The sequence below is a fragment of the Aphis gossypii genome, chromosome X (genome assembly GCF_020184175.1).
Source record: "Aphis gossypii isolate Hap1 chromosome X, ASM2018417v2, whole genome shotgun sequence".
NCBI classification, from domain to species: domain Eukaryota; kingdom Metazoa; phylum Arthropoda; class Insecta; order Hemiptera; family Aphididae; genus Aphis; species Aphis gossypii.
Genome location: NC_065533.1, coordinates 29,168,603 through 29,192,248, shown reverse-complemented (window position 1 = coordinate 29,192,248; position 23,646 = coordinate 29,168,603). Strand labels below are relative to the sequence as shown.

General features: G+C 23.9%; 1 protein-coding gene across 2 annotated transcripts; it reads right to left on the bottom strand.

Moving 5' to 3' along the window:
- Positions 1–1,245: 1,245 nt before the first annotated feature.
- Positions 1,246–23,181, bottom strand: LOC114120613 (tyrosine-protein phosphatase 99A-like). Of its 2 annotated transcripts, none has more exons than XM_027982574.2 (14): positions 22,587–23,181; positions 19,610–19,795; positions 14,676–14,965; positions 14,332–14,594; positions 13,891–14,195; positions 12,764–12,978; positions 11,304–11,429; positions 11,075–11,241; positions 10,704–10,992; positions 10,465–10,636; positions 9,480–9,610; positions 9,145–9,416; positions 8,081–8,216; positions 1,246–8,018 (listed from the first exon to the last, which is right to left on the bottom strand). In XM_027982574.2, exons 1-14 carry the CDS (start codon positions 22,696–22,698, stop codon positions 7,830–7,832), a joined length of 2,853 nt encoding a protein of 950 aa, XP_027838375.1. In that variant the 5' UTR covers positions 22,699–23,181; the 3' UTR covers positions 1,246–7,829. The 2 variants fall into 2 exon arrangements, with proteins under 2 accessions (XP_027838375.1, XP_027838376.2); XM_027982575.2 differs by having other exon boundaries at positions 13,891–14,177.
- Positions 23,182–23,646: the final 465 nt, after the last annotated feature.

Here is a 23,646-nt window from a genome sequence, read left to right as displayed (position 1 = left end):
TTGTGACAAAAAAAAATTAAATACCTAGTCAAATAAAAATTGGGTAGGCCTACCCTGTAAACACGCCACTGGTGCTGCTTGTTGTAATAGTAAAATTTATGATTGAAGGGATTTTAATTGATCGTCCAAAATTCTTAAGCAAGATGAGAAAATTATACATGCTTAAAAGTTGAAAAATATTAAAAAAAAATCATAAAAACGATTTTAATAAATAGATACTAAATAAAATAAATAATGCGAGATAAAGTATTCGATGAGCCATCAACTATTAGGCATTGTAAAACTTACAGTATTCAACAGAATTATTTTGGAGCATAAGATAATAGTAGATAATATAAGTAGGTATAATATAAATCTTTCTCGTTGCGTAATTCTATACGTTTTTAACCAAAAAAAAAAAAAAATACAATTATGATTAATGATAAGATATTGAAGGATGTATTAATGAATTTTGTTTTATTGTATAAAAAGAACGAGTGTTATTGAAATAGTAAACTTTTATTATCATTGATTTTTAGAATATAAATAATAGATAAAAATTAGTAGTTACTAACCAGAGAACGAAGAAACGAGTTAAGTAATTTTATCAATGATCGTAGACCGTAGTTAGTATACTATAAATACCTATTACCTATACCATCGTGAGGTAAGTACCTAGAGATTCTTTTATCAGCTTTGTTTGTTGTTGCATTAAAATAATTTAAATTCGTCGTACAAATGTATATCTTTGTTTATTTAACACCCGAACTGTAATTTGAATACGGTTTCGAAATAAATTAACAATGATTGATGACAAAAACAAATATTTACTTGACTTGACCCTCATTAAAACATGGGTAAGATTTAAGAATAACATATATACATATAAAAAAGTGTCTTTCTAAATTTTTTACATTAGTGGATTACATAAATAATAGTATAATTTTTTTATTGTTTTTCGTAATTTATATAAAATGATAACTGCCTCTTTTTTTTTTTTATTTTTTTGGCAAAGGACATTTTGAACCATATCTACATTCAATTTTCAATCTATAAGAATGACTTTTATCACGTTTCTATACTACTTCAAGAAGTGTTTTTAAACTGATTACAAGTCTGATCACTATAAGCTAACTACTCACATTTATAAGAATTTATACACTTATACTGTGTAGTGTGTAGAGGAAAAACATCTTGCTGCTCCGTATTTATGCGATGTCAGTAGTTAGTATATACACAATTCAAAATAAATTCATAAACAATAAATAAGGCGTACGAATATAAAATTTATTTTCCATTTGTTATTGTGTGAATAAAATAAAGTTGTTATTACAATGTATAATGTAACATAGAAACGTATTGTATACAAATGAATTACATATTTTATTTAAACTATTTAAACTATCCTATGGTTTATTATAGTATTTAAATAATATATTGTCTATAGTACATCTTCATAAGTACATATAATAATAATTTTGTTCAATTATAGGTACAAACATAAACATCAAACAAAAAGATAGTATTAAAGAAAACACGCAGATGTGGTAAGTATATTTTTAGGACAAAGAAAATATTGGTTTATGAAAAATACTACAGCATTAACCATACCATTGCAATTTGGCCTTCAAAATAGAAATTTGTTCCATTATGAATATTGTAAACTTAGAAATTATAAGTAAATTGTGAGTGTGTGTACATGTGTGTGTGTGTAACAATAATTCTATAACTCAAATGAAAAGTTTAAATCAACAGGTCAATCATTTCTTCATAGAGTTTTTTAGTTTTGACATAATAATATACTTTACTAAGTTAACAATACGTGATGTTGTTTTATATGATAAAAGTTTAGTTTATACAGTTAACAAGTATAATTGATGGTAAATTTATAATAATAATACACAACTTATTTAATGACAACTGTACAATTCAGTTTATAAATATATAAAAATGAAAAGTATTAAGATCATTATATTATTTTCTGTATTTTATACAAACTTTACAACAAAACTAACTTAAAAAAATAGTAGAAAACAAAGCATTTTTAAAATTTTGACTAGTTTTCTATACATCCTAATTTTTTCTCAATAATTAGAATGGACAAAATTACGTGTATTTTATTAACTAAAATGTGTATACAATAAATTAGGTAACTAATAAATAAACAATAACTATTAAGTAATTTATTCTACAAAAAATAATATTAATTCAAGGGATACTGAATTTAATTTAAATAGTTTAAATAGTAATTAAAAAAAATAATGTAATTCTCCTTAAATTTGGAGTAGAAAATAATCAGAATAAACCAGAAAGTAATATTTGATTAATTTTTACAATCGAAATAGTCAGAAAAATGACTAAAAATAATATAGCGTCTACAACTACATCTATACTATTTAATCAGACTTCAAAAAATTAAAACAAAATTTGTTTTTTTATAAGACAGACAACACTGATATATAATAATTCAATTTTGGCACAATTTTCTGACAAAGTGTTGGTTAGGGATAGAAAATATAAAAAAATACAAAATTTGATTGAGCAAAATCAACATTTTAATGTTTCTTACTCAATGATTTGCCAATCATTTTTAAAAAATGTAAACTTACAAAATTCCAAATAGAAATACACAGTTTATTAAATAATTTTTTTGATGGTTAACTTGAAAAAACAACAAAATAAATGTTTAGCAAAAACATAGGTAATTCTATGAAATTAAAATATTTAGTTGTAATTAGCATAGCTATATACAATTGCAATTTAGAAAAAAATATTTAGAAATTTTAAGCATTGAGAAATCAATAAATAATAATAAAAAGGCACTGTTATATTTTAATATATTTACTTATTCTAAAATAAGTATAAATTAATTTTATGGAACTTGAAGGATTTTCAAATCATCCCGATAAATACAAAATAATAGTAATAAATATAAATTAGGCCATACATATAAGACTAGTAAATAAAGATATTAAATATAATGGTAAATTTATACAATGGACCGTTAGGGAACAATTATAAATAGGTAGTGACATTAAAATTAAGTTTTACTGATTTAGACGTAAATGTATTTAGCATAGCTTGGGAGTTTGTAAATGTTACATTCCGAAAAAACTATACATATATACATCTTTTAATAAATGTTTAAACCTTAAGGGAGAATACCATGCATTGACACGTTCTTAAAAAAAATAGAAGTCCTTGGGTCAAGACTTCTATAAAATAAATAATAATAAATATATAATATTTCTTTTACAAATGTTGTTATATTAAGATCATTATCATAAACAACTAAAATGCATAATAAACCAGTCATTAACTTTGATTAAATTTTAGTTTACTTTAATTTAATAAGGTTTTATTAATTTAATAAATATATTTTTTTAATGCTCTATTTGCCTGAAAAAAACCTTTTAAACTCTTAATATTTTGAAGCTATTCTCAAAGTGTCTCCAGTCTTCTATCTCTAATTTAGAAAACATATTAAGTTAATTTCTTCTATGTGTATCATAAACCGAATATATGTTTATCATGCATTTGTTTTTCATATGAATATCAAATTAAATAATTTGTTTTAATACATGGTATAAAACAGTCTTAGTAAATATTTATTAACATTTAAAACATCTAATACAATTTTCAACTACATTTTTTTTTTTTTTTAATTATTGACTAGTATTAAACTAAAATACATATTAATGTATAATGTTATCATAATTCTAAGGTGTTACATAATAAATCAGTAGCGTTAGACATAAATGGGTGTATAAATATGGTGCAACATAAAACTAAATCTAGATTGTGCATTAATTAAAAGTACTAAAATACATAAGCTTTAAAGAGGATTACTTAAGTGTATATTAATGTTCTTATAGTGTTTATTTAAGTATTTTAGTATCAACTGTTGTTTGTTCATCGCAAATGTAAATTAAATAAATAATTTTCTAATCCATTAACATTATAAATTGACAAGACTAATGTCTAATATACATGGAAATTTTAAATTATGGCACTACAATTTCCAATTTGTATTATAATTTCATAAATTTTGTAGAATATAGGAATCACAAGGGTCTAAATATATAATTTTGAACTGTAATAATAACAGTTAAAATATAAAACTGTGATTACAATAAATAAACTATTGTCCACACTGTTTCTTTTTTCTTAAAAATGTTTAATTGATTTTGTAATATTTTAAAATTTTAGTTATGAATCATAGATTAAATAATATTATAGATACTCAACATCAATACAATAATTTAATGTTTATTATTTTTGTTTGGATTTGACTCACTAGAAGAGCACGGAGATAGAAGACGCATAAATGCTTATTTCTCACTGACGCCAGTTACCACATATTACTATTGAGCAAAAACCATATTAAAATAATTAATAATAAACTATTGTAATGGTGTTCTGTATTTACAATGTTATTTAATCTATGTATGATCAATACTAATTAATTTTAATTTTTATGTAATTAAGTATTATTAAAAGTAATAAGCACATTAAATTTTTATTATATATAGCTACATTTCTGTAATTGAATAAAAAATCTAATTTGAATTTTGAAAATAAAATAAAAATTCTTTGCTAAGTAATTCTTAAGATCGATTTTTTACTTTTGATATTTGTCAAGAAACTAATTAAAAAATAAAAACAACAATTCATACAAAATTTGATCGTTTTAAAACAGTTAACAATATTTTAGGATGCAAGGGAAACAATTAAAATGGGTTGATTAATTTGAAATAATCATTTAAACAATTTTAAACTTATTACAATATTTAAAGAAAACTATGTAATTATTATTCAAACTAATTGATAAAAAGTATAATTTGACTGAAAATTAAAAAGTAAAAAAAAAATATTTGAAATAATTGAGCGTTGTTTTATCATTAATATAAAAAATTAAGTATCATCATACAAAAAGTATTATTTTAATAGATTGTTATTTTCTTTTAAATGTTTAAAAAACTGTAAGATTTTGATTAAACATTTATTTAGTCTATGGTTTAATTAAGGAAAATAATAAAAATAAGTTAAAACAAAGAAATATCAATACTAACATTCATTAAATAAAGTAACTATTGGTACTGTTTAAACTCCTTAAGTTTTAATAGAATAAATATTTGGATGATATTCATTTAGTTTCATTATTGCAATTTAATATAAACAATAACACTGATGTACCAATGATAAATACAATTAATAAAAAAAAAAAAAATTGGTTGGATCAAAGTTTGTTTTGTATTAAAAACAACTGAAATGATAAGTTAGTTAACGGTTGATGCACATCAAATAATTAAGCAGATAAAATTATTTTAACATAAATATCTAAAAACAATTAAGAGAAATGTGTTGGTATGTTATGTCATTGTTTATTAAAATTAAGTAGGTAGTTTTAACGTCAAAATGTTAGATCATATGAGAAAAAATATTTATTTTCTTATTTAATAATTTGTATTTTGCTAATAAAATGATTGCTTAAGTGCATTATTATTATAAGTTAAATGTTGAATAAGGTCAAATACAATAGCAGTATGAAAAAATAATAAATGCTTTTAGGCGGCCTTTCTCAAAGATTTCAGTCTAGGAAGAATTATAACATTTCATAAAAATGTAAACCATATGAAAATATTTGAAAATGTTTTAAACTAAAAATTTATTTTATATGAATGCATACTAACTGATATACAATTTATGAATATTTAATTATAAACAATAATTTGAATTCGACTGTACAAAATAATTTTTTATAATTAGTAAAGAAACATTTGGAAATTGAATTATATAGTAAATATGTTTTTTTAAACATCTAATTGTGTTACAATATTTTATTGACAAGAATAATTAGATATGTCTATTTTAGAATAATTGTTTTTTTTTTTTTGTTATTATCTAAGATATTTACATGGGAAAATAATAAATTATAATTTAAAAAGGCTATTAATACACAGTGAACAATAATCATTAAAATTTAGTATTGACATAATATGATTTACCAAAATCAAATTATTTATTTAATAAATTGTGCGATACTTGAATTAAAATATTTTTTTGGAATTACTTAAGAAAATGGAATGATGACTAATTTATACAATTGTAAACATACCAAACCAAAGTGTTAATATAACCGATTGGGTAAAATTATATATATGATTGTAAAATGTCACTTATAATATTAAATTTATAATAAAATGAACAAAATATAATAATATAAGAATTATTTACTAATGATGATCAATCATACATTGTTAATTACAAAAGGTAATAATAAAATACTTCAATGTTATTATGTTTTAAGTTTTAGAATAAATAGATTTTAAAAAATATTTAAAACACCATTAAATGCAAAATTTATTATTTTAGAAAAATGTTTTGAAAATAATTCTTTTACATAATTTTAAGTTATTATAGTCATACATTTTTGGAAAAATTATATTCTTTACTATTTTTTAAGTTTTTTTTTCTTTTGAATCATAATGTACATTTAAAATTGTAAATTTCAAGACATTATAGCATTATTAGGAGTATTTTGGCTAAAAAACATAAAAATTTATAAAAAAAAAATAAAAATATTATGAGTGTTGCGAGTTAAATGGATATATTTGTATTCTAAAAAAATTAAGAGAAATTTATGAAAAAGGCCGCCACAGAAAAGTTTTTTCCTATACAGTATATTGAGGTTTAATTTGTTTATACATATTATTATATTAGTCAATACATTTATCAGGTTATCAGGTTAAGCCTAACAAAAACATAAATATAAATTATATATATACAAACATGAGTATTATTTATAAGAACATATACAATTATACCAAAATCGATTACAAATATTTTATAGTATAATTTTGTCATACAAAAAATAAAATAAAAATGATCTGTTCATTGGGTCAGTAGTATAATATTATAAGCATTAAACAAACAAGATTTAAAAGAAACAGTTCATTAACAACAATATTATTTTTATTTTTCACACAAGATGTGTAAATGAAATAATATAATATTATAACAGCAATCTCAATTTCGTGCTTTGGGTGTTTGAAGACTGATAAAATAATATGAAAATTCAATGATAGGATAATAGTTCGACAAGTATTATTATTATAGAATAGTATTACATATAACAATGACAGTTATTTATTCATAAAATGTATAATATTGCTTAAAGTTACTGAAACCTTGTAAAAATCCAATCATTTTGACAATTTAAAACAGTTATTTAAGACAATAAAAGGGTGTTTTTATTATTAAAAGATTTTAATGGGAAAATAATCAAACATCAGAATAAAGTCAACATAAAAAAATGTACAATGATAATGAGATATTAAACATTTTAAATGAATAAGATATTTGTGAAATGTTTCATAAGTATCTTGTGTTAAATGATAGTATAAGAATAGTTAATAATATTAACATTTTTGGTGAAATTTATATCAAGAAGCTTGAAAATATGCAAGTAAATCAGTAGTTAAGTGCCTTATTAAATATATTGCAATTATTAACTAAAAATAGTTTGTTATTTTCAAAAATGTTATAGTAAAAAAAAAAAAAATGTTGATGATAATTAATTTTTATAATTAACGATAATAATTATTAATTTAAGTGAATTTTAGTAAACATTTATTCTTTTTTTGTAAGTTGTAACTATAATTGTTTTTATTTTAAATTCAGAAAAATCAACAGAAGATTAATTATAGTATAAATCTACTAACCAATTTAAACATACAATTTCTAAAAATTTGAGGATACTAATAGACTTAGATAATATACCAAAACGGCAATCGAGTTATTAGTCAAACTACTTAACAGCTACTTTAAACTACATACTGGATTATGAATTACGACTGAGAAATTAATACTCCATTTTGTTTATTTGGTGAAAGAGCATTTCCATTAGGTAAAGTTAGTGAATTATGACTACCATTTGCCACATTATTTAAACTGGTAATTGAGCTTGATGGTAATACATTAAAACAGCTTCCTCCAGACATAAGTTCCAAAGCCCGATATAATAATAGGTAATTTTCCTATTTAAAATAAATAAATAAATATAATAAAAATAATGGCTTTTATAATTTATTTAACTTACTATATCCTTCCAAATGCCTGGTCTTTGATTATGATAAAGTTTAGCATACAATGAAATATCCCCTACATTTTCATGTTGTAGTTGTTTACCAATAGTTGTTAAACAACAAAATATTGCTGCTTCTGTTCCACCAAATCTACAAAAATGTTAAAATTAAATAAGTTAATTTAATTTTTAAATTTTAATAATAAATTATAGTTTTAAAGTAAATATTTTAAATTCCAAAATTTAAATTGCATACAACAAAGACAAACAATAAGCTGACGTTTGACAATAATAATTTATTATTAATTAATAAAATATATATAAAATAAGAAATTTGAATTTTTGGGAATAATTATAATTCCTTATCGCCTGGCTGCGGGTGGACGAAACGACTTTGTTCTATAGCACATGTAAGCGCATTCAATAAGTCATCATAAGCAAGCAAGCTCAAAAATATTTTTGTGCTTATGTAACAATGAATATCACCAAAAACAGGCGAAAAATACATATTGTAAGAATGTAAATTTTTTTAGTTTGTAGTAGACAAATTTTCGAAAATTGGAAGTTTGTATACTACAATTCCAAATGAATTTATTTAATTTTTCATAACGAGTATCTTCTTTATTTTATAGAGCCAATGAGTAAAAAAAATTAACAATGAAATTAATACGTTTTTTTAAGAAAACATGGAAAAGAGTCTAATAAATTCAAATTAGTTTTCAAAATTAAAATTAGACAACTAAAAGTATATTTATTTTTTGTCAGCTTATAGGTCTAAATATATGAAAAAAACCCATCGCTTAGTCGCCTTAACAATAAATAAAATGTTTAAACATTAAAAGTTAACAATATTATTATGTTTTTATTCAATGTTTAATGGACTGCAGTAAAATACTGTAAATAAATATGTTTTAGAAAAACATTAGAAAAAGTATTTTATAAATGTTGTTATCAATATGTACTTTATTATTTACTTTAAAAATTATCATACAACTGATAATATTAAATATAATCATGTATCTAAACTTTCGATAGTATTTTGCATTACTACTATTTTATAAATAAAGATAAATACTTACTTATCTACTACAACAATAGGGCCATTTTGGTATTCTAAATGCCACATTTGAACAATTTCTAATAATTTAATCAATGAAGATAATTCTCTAACAGAATATTTACTGTGAATTAATCTGACTGGAAGCATAAAATCATCTTGTATAGATTGGATAACAAGATCCCTTGTTTCATAATCATCTCCTATTTTGTCTTCTTGAACACTTTTAACTTTAAAATTATCACTATCTAATGTTGTATCCGAGTCCACGGGCCAAAATTTAACTAGTGATTCCTATAATATGTTAAAAATATATACTTTAGTTAGTTTTAAAATATTTAAGTAAATATAACAAACCGTATCTTCACTCATATCAGTTAATATTACTACAGTCTGTGCATTGTGGTCCCAGAGCATTTGCCAAAAATCTAAAACCGTATTTTGAAGAGGATGTTGTGTAACAATAAATTCTCCTAATCGTTTAAATCCTGAAAATACAAAATATAATATTTAGGAACAATTTTCTATTAGAAATATTAGTCATGACCATCATTCATTTTGAAATTTCTATTATTATTTTTTTTACACATGGAGTATTATTGACTATAAGTAGGCCCTAACCTTGAGTCACTAGTTTAGAATTTGGTTTTAGAGACTAGTGTGTTTCTGTCATGCTTGGTTTAGAGGATGAGTGTTTCTTTTTTAGACACTATGGAAGAGATAAACCACCCCATAAATAATGTAATTTGAGTTTGAACCATCAAAAAACCTTTATAGTTTATAATTCATATCAAAAATTTAAATTTAAATAGTGAAATATCTTAAAAATTTTGACGACAACTAATCATACTCTTAAATACTATCATGAAAAAATTTAAATATATACCTAGAAATATATGCTCTAGAGCAGCGTTTTCCAAACTTTTTCTTTGAAGGACCCGGAGAGATCTCGAAGAGATAGTAAAACTGATTGTGCACCCCCTTAATAAAAATATAATTTTTCTTTTTATATATACTATAAAGTACATAGTTTTTTCAATTTACATTTATTTTGATGACCTCTTACGGTATACATACGTTAAGGAAACTCTGCTCTAGAGATTGTGTTTAAACTATTATTTTAGTAGTTTTTAGTTTTTGAGTTTATTTTAATTAAATTTAGCGTTTATGCACATATAAACAGGGAAAACTAGTATACATACTATAAAACATTAAATATTTTTACAAGTTATTATGATACAAGCTAACCCAACTAGTCAACATTCATTAATATCCTACTCCTAAAATAATTCTTCAGATTTAATCAATACTTAATAATTTAAGTGGAATGTAAAAAAGTTACCAATTATCCAAGATGCATTAATGTAATCACTTCCTTCAATTCCAGGTTTTGGTGTCAAGTGTACTCGAGAATTTTCTACAGGAACAAATTCTTGAGATCTATTTTTATTTCGATTAAAGGGCTTATTTGCAGAAAGTAACAAATATTCTTGTGGAACAAATGACGTTATCATCTATAAGATAAATAAATAATATTAATTTAACATCATTTTTTTCTAAAACATTTTATATTATTCAAACCTTATAATGTTTTTCAAAATCTGAAGCAAATGAAGCAATTTTACAATCATTTATGTCTGTTTGAAGATAACTTGCTAGGGTTTTTCTATTAATACTAGAATACATACAATTTATTGCTTCTAATAAAGCGTCATGGATAAATATATATTGTTCTTCAGTTTGAACTAAAAAATTCCTTTGCTGTCTAATGTGCTTTAAGAAATCAAATATATTCACTTCTTTTTCACTTTTAATTTGCTTTAACATAGTATCTAATACAATATATGTACCAGTTCTACCAACACCAGCACTAAAAACAAATTAAATTATCATTATTCATAAGTATTTTCACTAGAAATTAAATTTAAAAAAATACACTTTAAATAACATACCTGCAATGAACAACAATAGGACCAGCATCAGCTGGATTAGCTCCAGCTGATTTATCCACAAAACTTAAAATTGGCAAAGGATGATCTGGAGTACCATGATCAGGCCAGTTAGTATAATGATATTGATATATAGTTCTACCTAGTGGTACATTTTTTTTCTTTTTAGCCTAGAAAAACATAATTTTTTAAAACATCTTTTATTTCGAAAATATTTATCATAATATATTACTCGTGTATGATGCACTTGAAATGTACGAACAGTATACATAGCCATAAGTTCTTCTTTTAATAATTTAACTTGAATAAAACCATATGTCTCTGTACCTTCGTTTGGCCAATATAAATCACACTTTCTCTATTAAAAGAAACAAACAGTAAGTCTATTAGATTTTTTGTAATAAAGTAGCATTGGTGGTTAGGTTTAAAAATATTTTAGTCAAAATATATTTAATTTAGAATTAAAATTAAATAATCTTGTTTAATTACATATATGTATATACATAAATCTATGTAAACTATTAAATATTACAGTATGCAACAATAAGGAATTTATGAATACCAGGCTATTATTAATGGAAAATAAATATATATTACCTACTCGTGTATTTTTCTAAAAGTATTTATAACTTATAGTTGAAAAGTTTATTCAAAGTAATATTGATATACAATAAATCTTCAGATAAATCTTTATTAGGTGCTAATTAAGTTAGTTTACTAATTTTTAGTGTTAGTTTTGTTTTAAAATATGATTTGCAATGTTGGGTACTGTTTAGTAATATAAAGTGTGTAAATTGTTACTTTTTAAGTAATACTTGGTAACTTGACTAGCATATTTCTTTATGAGTGTAAGAGCTACATTAATTTTATTTAGAAATAAATATGCCAAAACAGTGACGTATTTAGGGGGGGGAGGCAAGGGGAGCTTAGGCTCTGGGCGTTAAATTTTGGAGAGCATTTTGATATAATACGGTACTTTATACCTATTATACCTTTAGTACTTAAATAGTTATTTAGGTGATAAAAAAAGTAATGGCACTTAGATAACCTGGGATGGAAAATTTTTAAATATGTCTCTGTGCCAAATAACACATTATATTTTTACAATATAAAAGTAAGTTTTCTTTAAAAAAATTGTAAGAAAGATAAATGAGTAAAATAGTTTATTTAAATGATAAAATAAAAATATTTTGTATACATATTATATACTGTGTTTAAATATAATATAACTGTATGTTAAAGTATATTAGAAAAAAGTGTTTTATATCAAATATATTTCCCTATGTGGATAGACTATGTAGAAATTATTACTACATATTACATAGTATTTTTTATAAGAATCAAAATCTAGTATGTATTATTTCTTATGTTAAGTTTGAAGTAGTATTATTAATGTATTTTAGCCATAAATTTTAATTTTAATGTATTTTTTATTGATCATAATAGACCTATCCTATCAGAGTATTCTTAATTATTATTAAACCTGTTTAATGAAAAAATACATACATAATACATAACATTTTTTACTCAGTTAACTTTCGATATTATTATACGTTGAGTATAATAGTATAAGCAAAACCATGTAAAATAATAAATTAAGTTAAAAATTTAAATAATTAAATATTCTTAAGTTTTTATTTTTGATGATTTTATTTTCAAATTTTAATTATATTGATTCTTGAAGTATATTACCCGACCACGTTCCACTAAATTTGTAATCATTACAATAACATGAACATGTTGTTCCCACATCATTTGCCAAAAATCAATAATTGTTGATGGTAATGGTCCTTGTGTACCAATGTATGCATTAGCCTTTTCAAAACCATCAATATAGTTAGCATTTATATAATCAGAATGACTTCCTGGCATATTATTAACATGGAGTTTAACTCTGCTATGATCATCTGTAAATTAAAATGTTATCATAGTAGTCATTAATATAGTATTTTATTCAGAAACTATAAAAAAAACAAACATAAACTAGTTAAATTAGCATAAATTTGTATTATCTGATTTATGTGACAATAGTTAAATTATAATATATTAACCACCAGAATATTTTTAAAATGAACCAATAGATTCTGAATTATTTTATATAGACCATAAACACAATTTTTTTAGAATTTATTTTATTAATAGGAATAGTTAATTCAAAATATTACCCACATACTAGATATGAACCAACCTCAGAGTTAAAGGATGATATACTGACTAAAACTATACACAATAATTATTAAATTTAACAATCCAAATTAATGTTATTGATTATTATAATTATTATTATTACAATACACATAACAAAAAAATATATATATAAATGGAGCACAGCAATTATACTGGAGTACCATTACCAATCTTCAGGTATATTAGAATTTTCTACGATGTGAAGTATACTAAGGAAGTACTAATAACTACATTTTTTTTTAGCTATTAACTTTACATAGTTTTACACTGTGGCTACTTAAGGCTACATAATTACACTAGCCAAAATGCATGGCTTATGTTAATATTTTACATAACATATGTATCAGAGCATATCGAAATAAAGTACTTAATGCCAACAAATATGTAAAAATGTACACTAAAAAATATAAATTTTAATTTTAAATAATTTTATAATACACTAAACATAATGAAAATAAATATTTTTAAATATTTAATTTGATAGTATTATACATTTCTGTATACTAATAAATAGAATATATTTGTTGTTCTACTGTCTTAGACCAACTAAGTACTCTGTTATCAAATATTTTTTTAAACTCACAGTACAAAATGTATTAAATAGCACAATTAATTATAATTTATTAACTTACATGGAACTATGTTAAGGTATCGATTTTTTGTTTTATTTTCTGGTAGTTGTGATGATTCAGTTGAAAAATCAAAATTCATGGACTCTTCTTGAATTATTTCATATTCTTTGCTAAAGCCAATATCTCCATCAACATGCAAATTAGCTACATGCTTAGCAAAACTGTCCACTGTCACAACATGAGATTCTTGTTTGTGCTTCCACCAATCAGAATTTGGCAATGTTGGTATAGTATGTGACACAAATGGTGGATCCTCCAGATAATAATAAGCAGCATGAAAGTATACCCTACACACAGGATGGCATCTATAGTACAAAACATTTATTTTATGTGTTACATGTAAAGAATCACACATATTGTTAGCTATGGTGATAAAAAGAATAAAGTTTAAGATATTATATTATAATGTTTATATATATATATAAAACAAAAAATACTTACTGCCAAAATAATATAACAGCCACAATGAAAAGTAATCCCAACACGCAACATAAGCCAATTAAAAGAGATTTTGTATTTTCTATTAAGTTATGATTATTTTTCAAAGTACTATCATTATCACAATCTTTATGTAAGTAGACTGAACGAGGCTCTGAAGCTTTACCTTCAATTGCATTATTTCCAAGGACACTATTTGTAACTCCATTTATTTTTAATTCATACATGGTATTGCCTGTTAAATTTTGTACAACATACTGAAAATGCTAAAAAATAATAATAATTTCACAATTATTTATATAAAGTATTATGTTATGACACTATTTAAAAATCAATACTTTACATACATTTATATTATTACTGTCTTTTGGTAATGAAAAGTTGAATTTTTTAACAAAATCAGTGTCATAAGAAACATATATAATATATTCATCCACTGATTTATAAAATAATTGAGGTTTAGTCCATTGTAAGAAAATAGATGTGCCATTAGTTCCTGGTACACATGTAGCATTTATAATAATTGGTGGACCTGGGCCGTCAATATCAGTATATTGCATTATCGTATCTGAAGATTCACTTTTTATATGATTTCCACATTTGGCTACAACGTGTATTTGGTATTCAGTGAAAGGTTCTAGAAATATATAAGTAAAAATCCAGTTAAATAGAAATAATACAAATAAGTTACAGCAATAAAATATATTATTTAAAATGTTATATAGTACCATGATTTTTATTTTAAAAATATTGTAACTACTGTTATTGGTCCTGTTATATACTTAAAAAGAATAATTAGCTTTTTAATTAAATAATTTATATCATGGACAAACAATATGCTAAATTTTATAGACAATTTGGAAATTTAATTAATAATAAACAAGTACTAGACAAGAAACTTTGTCATAAACTAAAAGATTGTAACAAATGTATTAGTTTTTGAATACTGATAGAAAAACAATTATTTCTAGACTAATGAATTAATGTACTGCTTTTTTATATTTTGTTTTAAATTATATTGCTTCTAATGGATATAGTTTATTATTACTGATAGATATATAAATAAAGTGTTTGTCAAGGTAAAATAATTAAAAGAATGCGATATTTGTATGTGCAATTTCCGTTTTTACACTATTAACTTTAATATTAGTGAATTGTCCTAATATCACAGTTATAGGTAAGAAAATTATTAATGCTAAAGTGTTGAATTTTTTCAATAGTTTAATTTTTAAGCTATGAGTATAATAAATATTTTAAGTTAAAAATGCTCAGATTAATTAATTTTGAATTAAAATATCAAATAAAACAATTGCTTAAACACAGATAATATTCTAACCTTTAATTTTGATTTACTCTAATATTACAATATTACAGCCAACAATACATGATTGAAATTGATTCTACTGAACAAAAATTTGTTTTGTAATATGTTAATAAGACGGGGACAAAATATGTGGGTATAGCATCCTCTTAAGCACATATCAAAATACCTATACTATCAATATATTAATTTTATATTATTGTGAAATTGTTAAAGTTTAAGTATTAAGTGACAAAAAATTCCATACATAGTAATATGTCGGATGCCATGAACATAAAAATACTTTATTAAAAATTGAAAATAATAAAAAAAGTAAGAATTTTCATTCATCAAAATTTCATTACTATAATTAATTTCAATTAAGAAAATTTGCTTCTTATACCAATAAATATTCTATATTATGAAGAACAATTAATTCAAATTTTGTAGCCAATATTTTGCATTTAAATTGTTTGGCTCATGTATTTCTTAACATTTGTTAAGAAGTACAAGTAAACTATAAAACTATAGACCAGTTGATATTTTAAATGAATAAGATGTTTTTTAAATGTCCAAAGAGAATTACAATTTTAAAATAAAAGTATCCAGGATTGCCAAATTTGCTAAGACTAGTAACCACATGTTAAGGTATATAAATTGATGCCACAAAATACTATTGTACTCATTTCAATGAACTGAAATTTTAATCTATGATTGGAGAATTTAAAGAACATTTTGAATATGTGAGAGTGACAAAATCTCTTTGAAATTCAATTGATACTAAATTATATTTGTATTGTATCTAACTATGGATTTTTTTTATCTGACACAAATACAAAACTAGAAATATGAAGTAACAAATAATATCTACCTGTATGCTAGATTTTAAAATATTATGACATATATTGTATGAATAGAATAAACACAACATAAATATTGAACTTATTATGATAAAAAGTACATGCAATTTAAAAAAAGAATACTATATTTAAATAACAAGTTCATTATTTATTTACGAATAAGATGGATCATTGATTATACTACTCTAACTATTACTGCTATAGAATTAACCTCCAAGTGATTGAACCTTTAACAATTCAGTTGGCACTCGAGCAATGGTGTTTCACCGCAATTGAAATTTGTTATGTTCAGTATTGTTTTTAAGAACTTTATTTTTCATTGAACATGATGGAAAATTGGAATATATATAAAGAAATTTCAAACACATAAATCTCCATCAATTATTTTATTAATTACTCTGATATAACAAATATAGTTCTTGATTTTAATTAAATTTAAATTGAACTGATAAGTATTAGTGGCGTATTACAGGTAACTTATAAATACTTATTGTACAAATAGTAATGGGACTCATTTAACTAATTGTTTATAAATAGCTACAAATAATTAAATTGTAGTGAATGTATGAATTGTATAATGTATATACTATGCACACAAAATGTTAGGAACTTGTACAGTTAAGTTTAGAACTCACTGGTTCTAAAGTATTGATTTATACATGAGTAAATATATTTGATAAAAATCTTTCATATTAATTATGATCATAATAAAATTATCTTTATATTTTAATAAAACAAGTTATTTATTGATATCACATTTTTTTGAAATCTGAACAAACTTAAAAATTAAGTTTTATTGCTTAATTTATGTGAAAACTTAAATTGTATTTTTAAAAAGCCAATTTGATTTTCCTCACAAGTTTCAGAAAAATTGTAGAAACAATAAAAAACATATAGATAATTAAGTTAAAAACACACAAAGAATTAATAGATTTGATAAATAAAAATTGAGAAACATGAAATCATTGAATACATAAAACAATTCTGAGAAAAGGAGATGAATGGATTAGTATATATCTATTTCTAAGCAGAGACCTTTTCGACTCCACTACTGCAGGTAATTTAAAAACAACCTATCGATTTCGCTACCTACCAAATTTTTATTTATTGTAGGTTCTTCTTAACTTTATTAAAATATATGTTTACATTTGACTTAATTTGAGATTTAATTATATACTAATATTTTTTAAAATAACAGCTCTACATAAAAATAGACATTTACATACCTATAAAACAGATATTATACTTTATTAACAATATAAGTAACCTGATTAGTGTAAGACAAATATTAATCATCTTACGTGTCATTATCAGTGATAACTAGTCGATATTTAAAAAAAAAAAAAAAAAAAATGTATAAAACAATATTTTTATACAGGTATAATATAGTTATATAAATAAAATTAAACTATAATTTTTGTTTTGAGAAGACTGATTTTCTCTTTTTTGTCAGATGGCTAATCAATAGGTTGTTTTAGACTACACGTACTGGCGAGATCGATTTTTTTTAATATATTTTTTTTTTAATTTGATATGTTACGTTATTTTTTAATAAAATATTCAATTTTATTAAATATTTGAATTTAAATAATAAAAAAGAATTTTGATAATGTTTTTAATTATTTTAAAACTACTGTAAGATAAACTTTAATCATAATATCTAACCTTACATTTTTTTTTAAATTTTATTATTTTTTTTAAAACATATTGTAAGATTTAAACATATTTTTTGTTTTGTATAAAATTTAAAATAAAATTAATGTACTAAATAATGAGAATAAAAATTAATAAAATATTATGTCACATAAAAAAATGGGAATGCTCTCTCAAGTATTAAAACCAGTCCAGTTCATTTTGGCCATCTGCTGACATCACAAACTATTAACATAGTTGGTATTACTTTGCGTTATAAGATAGTAATTGTAATGGTCATTGATAGCCAAAATGAACTAGATGGGTTAAAATAAGAATTTAAAAGAATCATATATCCAATTAAAATCAAAAAAAAAATTAGAATTTACTATACATTTTATCATAGGTGTGCGCACAGGTAGGGCTGGTTGGGTTTTAGCCTCACCTGAGACTTTTTTACGTGAATGGGTACTTGGTACTTCAGAAAGTATAACAAAATATATCTAAATCATAGATATTTACATAATTAAAAATATACTGGTTGCCCATCGAGATGTTAAAATTTTAAACCAATAGGTATTTATGAATTGTATAATTTATTGTGTGAAATAATGAAAAATGATTTAATGATTGTTTACATTTTCCAGTCACCAACAAAAAGGTCACATCGAAATTTGTATTGGAAATTTTTACAATTTTTTTCTTGGGTCGCCAGACAGAGAGGGGGGGGGGGTTCAGATTAAATTTAGCTAAACCTGACTCAAAAGTCTGCGCACGCCTATGCATTTTATACTAAACTATTGAAAGTATCACTGTAAAATCTTATCAATAAAAAACAATTGAAATGTAAATATTATGGTCAATGTGTTCAACATATATTTTAGCACCTATATCTCTATACAGTTTTCCTATTTATAACTTTTAATAAATTAAAATTTTTAAGATTGTTTTTTAAAACAAGTCTTAACTTACATTTTTTAATTATACTTTTATTAAAAAAATATAAATAATTTTAGGTTAAATATTAGTTAATTTACAAATATATAATTATGGTATAAAATAACATACAAAACATTTTAAAATATTAGCAGCATGGTATAGATAAAAATATATTAGTATAAATTTTCAATGATTAAAAAAATAATAATTATTAATTCCTACATCAAGTCAACTTTAATCTATTTTTACGATAAAATATGTTATTACACTATCACTGTTATTTAAAAATTTGTTGATTTTAATAAAAATGTAAAATAATTTTTACTTTCACATTGATAAATATACGATAAGATAATTTTTGTTTAGTTATAGTAAAGAACAATGAAAGATATTTTGGAGTTAAATAATATAAAATTTTGAAGATTAATTAATATTCTACAAGTAAGTTTAACTTATCAATTATATTTTAAAAGAATAAAAAATGAATATTTTCCATGATAGATAAAAAAATAGTTTGTTCAAAATATTACAAAAAATGATTTATACTTACTGAGATCTAAAATTGTGTATGTGTGTATGTATGCCAATAATCTTGCATATGTGTTATTGTCATATGAATAATAAAGATTATAATTGGTTATTCCATCTTCGCCATCTTTTGGTGCGAGCCATGTTATTGTTATTGATCGGCTGGTTACATTAGTAACAGTCAAGTTTTGTGGTTTGCTTTTGGTTACTGTAATAATAAAATACACAAACAATTATAATAAACTATAAATTTAAAAATATAAATACAACACTTTTATAAATAAAATTATAATTGAGAAATTTATAACTTATCATAAAAAATACAAAAAAAGGTAAAGTACTAATATAATATATTATATATTAATGTAATAGTGATTAATAACATGTAATAATGTATTATTATATAAGTATACAATTAAATACGGAATTAAATATTAATATTCATCACACTTTTGGCAACTAAAAATTTAGATAAAGGTAGTCTTGACTAGACTTCTGACATTATGTTTTATATATATGTTATCAGTTATTATTTTGTTATTAATATTATTATCAAAATATATTTGTATTTTAGTATTTAAATTCAAAAATTAAGCTAAAACTTCATGTAGATTGAATTTGCATTTATTTATTATAAGCTAAATCAATTAAACTTCTTTAGCAGTCATCCATGGACCTAGATCAATCTGAATTTATTTTTTATTGTATAATATAATAACAAATTAGATAAAAAAGAAATAATATTTATGTAATACATTTACATAATACATTTAAAAACAATTCAAGGATCGTCTTTTTTTTTTTTGTTAAAAATTATTTATTTTAACTTTATAGAGAAATTATAAGTGAATGTATTATACATTTAAGTTTTTTAGTTACAGACGCCACTGTAGACAAAGGTCATTCTCAATTAAAATTAATCAAAAACTGTCTCCAAAAGGTTAGGTTACAAGAAAGATAAACTGGTATGACTATACTTAGTATTAAAAAATCTATGACAAATTAAAAATGATTTTGCAAATATGAAATGTAAAAAAAACTTTTTAAAGTAAAATGATTGTATAATATATTTTAATATAATATTGTGTCAAAATTTATAATCTATTCTACTGGTGTATGGTTGAAGAAGAATGTTTAAAATATAATACACTTAATATTACCAACATTTATTTATCTACCTACTACTACAATATTGTTTTGAAAAAAATATTTAAAATTGGGGCCCATAATTTTTTGCTTTACATAAGCAAAGTAAAGCAAGGCCAAAAGTAAGTAGCGGCACTCTTACTAACGCAATAATATAAGAAAAACACTCCCAGTTCACCAAAATCAGAAATAATAATTTTTTTGAAATGTTATTACTTATTAAATCAGTTATTTGGTTGACTCTAATAGATTAATTGGGCCTGACTTATTTTAATGCAATGCCAAATGAATGAAAAAAAAATACAAGTGAAAATATAAATATTAAAAGATTAACAGGTATATAATTGTAAATTGAGTAATAAATACAATTGTTTCTCGTAATATAACCATAGGGATACTAGCCTGAACATTCCAAGCAATAAATAGTTTTTTTTTCAGAAACCAGATAATTACATACAATACCTATTTTAATTTAGTGTTTAGCAACAGTTTAATATTGTTTAATTTTTAAACCTATCACATCTATTGTTATTATTATTATTATAATTATATTATTCTAATAATTTGGTATGTTTAATAATTATTATATTGAACTTGATAATAATTTTAATAAAATGTTATTACAAATGTATGAATAATGTCTATTTTATGTTTTAGTTCTATCACAAACAATGGCTTAAAAGTTAGAAATTAATTTATTGATTAATAGTGCTATAATAATATGTGTATCAATTACAACAATAAATGAAGATCTTATAAAAATACAAAATACCCACTATACTCATATGCCTAGTACCTATTTACAGTAGCATATTTAGGTCAGGGCCACCAGGGACCAGGCTAAAGGGCTTCTTAGGTATTTATTAGTTAAGAGGACATGGAATCTAGGTACATTATTACCTTGAAAAAAACATTTGGTACATATTTTTTTTTTTTAGATTTAAATTATATTTATAATGAAAATAATTTGATCGTTAGATTTAAAATATAAAAACAGCTCTATAATCATATCACTCTTTAATAATTTAATTTCTGTTTTTAAGGTCTATCTCATATAAGGCCTAAGGCCACCTACTTTAATGAACATAAACTAACTAAATTATATAATTATGTATTTTGACCACGCAAAAATACTTTTTTAAACATGTTTTATAGATGGTTTTATATTTAAACTTCACAAATTTAAGCAATTCGTTTTAAATAAATAAATCAGTGGTCTGTGAACTAACAAAAAATATACCTATTTAAAATATATTTAGAAACTATGTTTTAAATATGAGTTAGTTATAACTATATTGTTTACTAAAATAAAATAAAAATAATAGGTATTATACTATATTATGTTATTTCGGATGGCAGAAAATTTTTTTTTTTAAACTTCAGTAACTGTCTTATAAGATTATCCATTACTTGCTTGTACTTGTTTATTGATATAGAAGGTCCCTATATTACAATAAGTAATCACTATCTTAAGTTACCATGGTTACAATTTAATGCTTAAATTGATGTGGCAATTTTCATCAAATACATGCATGTACATGTTGATTTGTTAAGAAAAGTACAAGGGTATTCTAAAAAAGTGTAGTCAGATAAAAATGCCCATAACTCATATGAACGATGTGGAATTATTAAGCAAAATCAATAAACTAAGTTATTGACTATTGTTGGCTGGTACCTAGTCAGCAAACTGACAAAACTGGGGACAAAACGTATGAACCGTGTCAAAAGCTGCCAGTTTCGAGTGTAACGGAACACCGTATACATAAATTATAAAAGGCGATGAAGGCGATAGCTAATCTCGCGATAGTGTAAGGACAACAGACACCTCTTTGTACCACAAATCGTAGACTTACCTAGTGGATCGCAGCTGGTGATGTTTTGGGCGGTTGCGCGTCCTATGCAAACGAACAGGCAATTGGGACACGAGAACAAGACGAAGCCCAGACACCATGTTGCTATCCACATCTCCCGGACGGTATGTATGTACGATATGTGCGGGCGTTCACGACGCGGCGTGGCGTACCGTCACGATGGCACCGTCGTTGTTGCACTGCCTTTTTGATTTCAATAACGGTGGCGCGTTCATCGCATCCGCCGATTAACGACCGACTGACGGCACGGCGCGGGCGAGCACGTCATTATTCATATTGCAGCAGTCGTACGGCACACGACGCGGTCCGCGCAGCGCAGACGACGATGACGACGGGTCGGCAAACCGATGCATCAAGGAAACCGGGCGACGCGCACTTATAGCTATTACTATTTATTATTACTGTTGCTGTAATTTACGATTAACGGCCAATGGCCATGCAGTCGTAATCGCTGGCGAACGTAAAAGTTTATAATCATAGACAAATATCGTACTGTTCATAATATATATTATAATATATTATTATTATATAGCGAGTTGTAGACACCGTCGTACACCGCCGCAGTGTTTACGATAGCTTATCAGTTTATCATGTATCAACGCCATCGCCGCCGCCGCCGCCGCCGATGATGCCGCGGACCGAGGTAACTGCGTCGGCGCGACGGGCAACGGTGGTTTCGTACAATCGCACGCACCCGCAATCGCAAATATATACCGTAGATTGTTATTATACCATGTACCTATATGGGTAGTGCCGGTCGCCGTTGTTTGAGCGTATTTCGACTGTGGTCGAGCTTAACGCGCTAGACGGGACAGGGCACATAATTTACAAATACGGGTACGCACATAAGGGTCGTGTACAGATCGCCTTTCTCTCTTTTTCATTTTTAAAAAAAATATTTTTATGGACACTGGCGTCCAACAGTGTGACCAGAACAAACTCAATACGCGGAGTCGATGGTATACAAAGTAGGGTTCAATTGTTTTAAGTGTAGCTCTTCATTGCCTTTGGGCTTTGAGTAGGTCGTGTATAATTGATGTGC

Bases quoted from the DNA above. Each gene is read 5' to 3' on its own strand.
- LOC114120613 (XM_027982574.2), bottom strand. From the start codon at position 22,698: ATGTGGATAGCAACATGGTGTCTGGGCTTCGTCTTGTTCTCGTGTCCC. The intron at 11,430-12,763 runs GTAATATACTTC...TTCTTTTAATAG, and splicing joins ATTTAGTGGAACGTGGTCGG to AGAAAGTGTGATTTATATTG. The intron at 8,217-9,144 runs GTAAGTATTTAT...ACATTTTTGTAG, and splicing joins CCTATTGTTGTAGTAGATAA to ATTTGGTGGAACAGAAGCAG.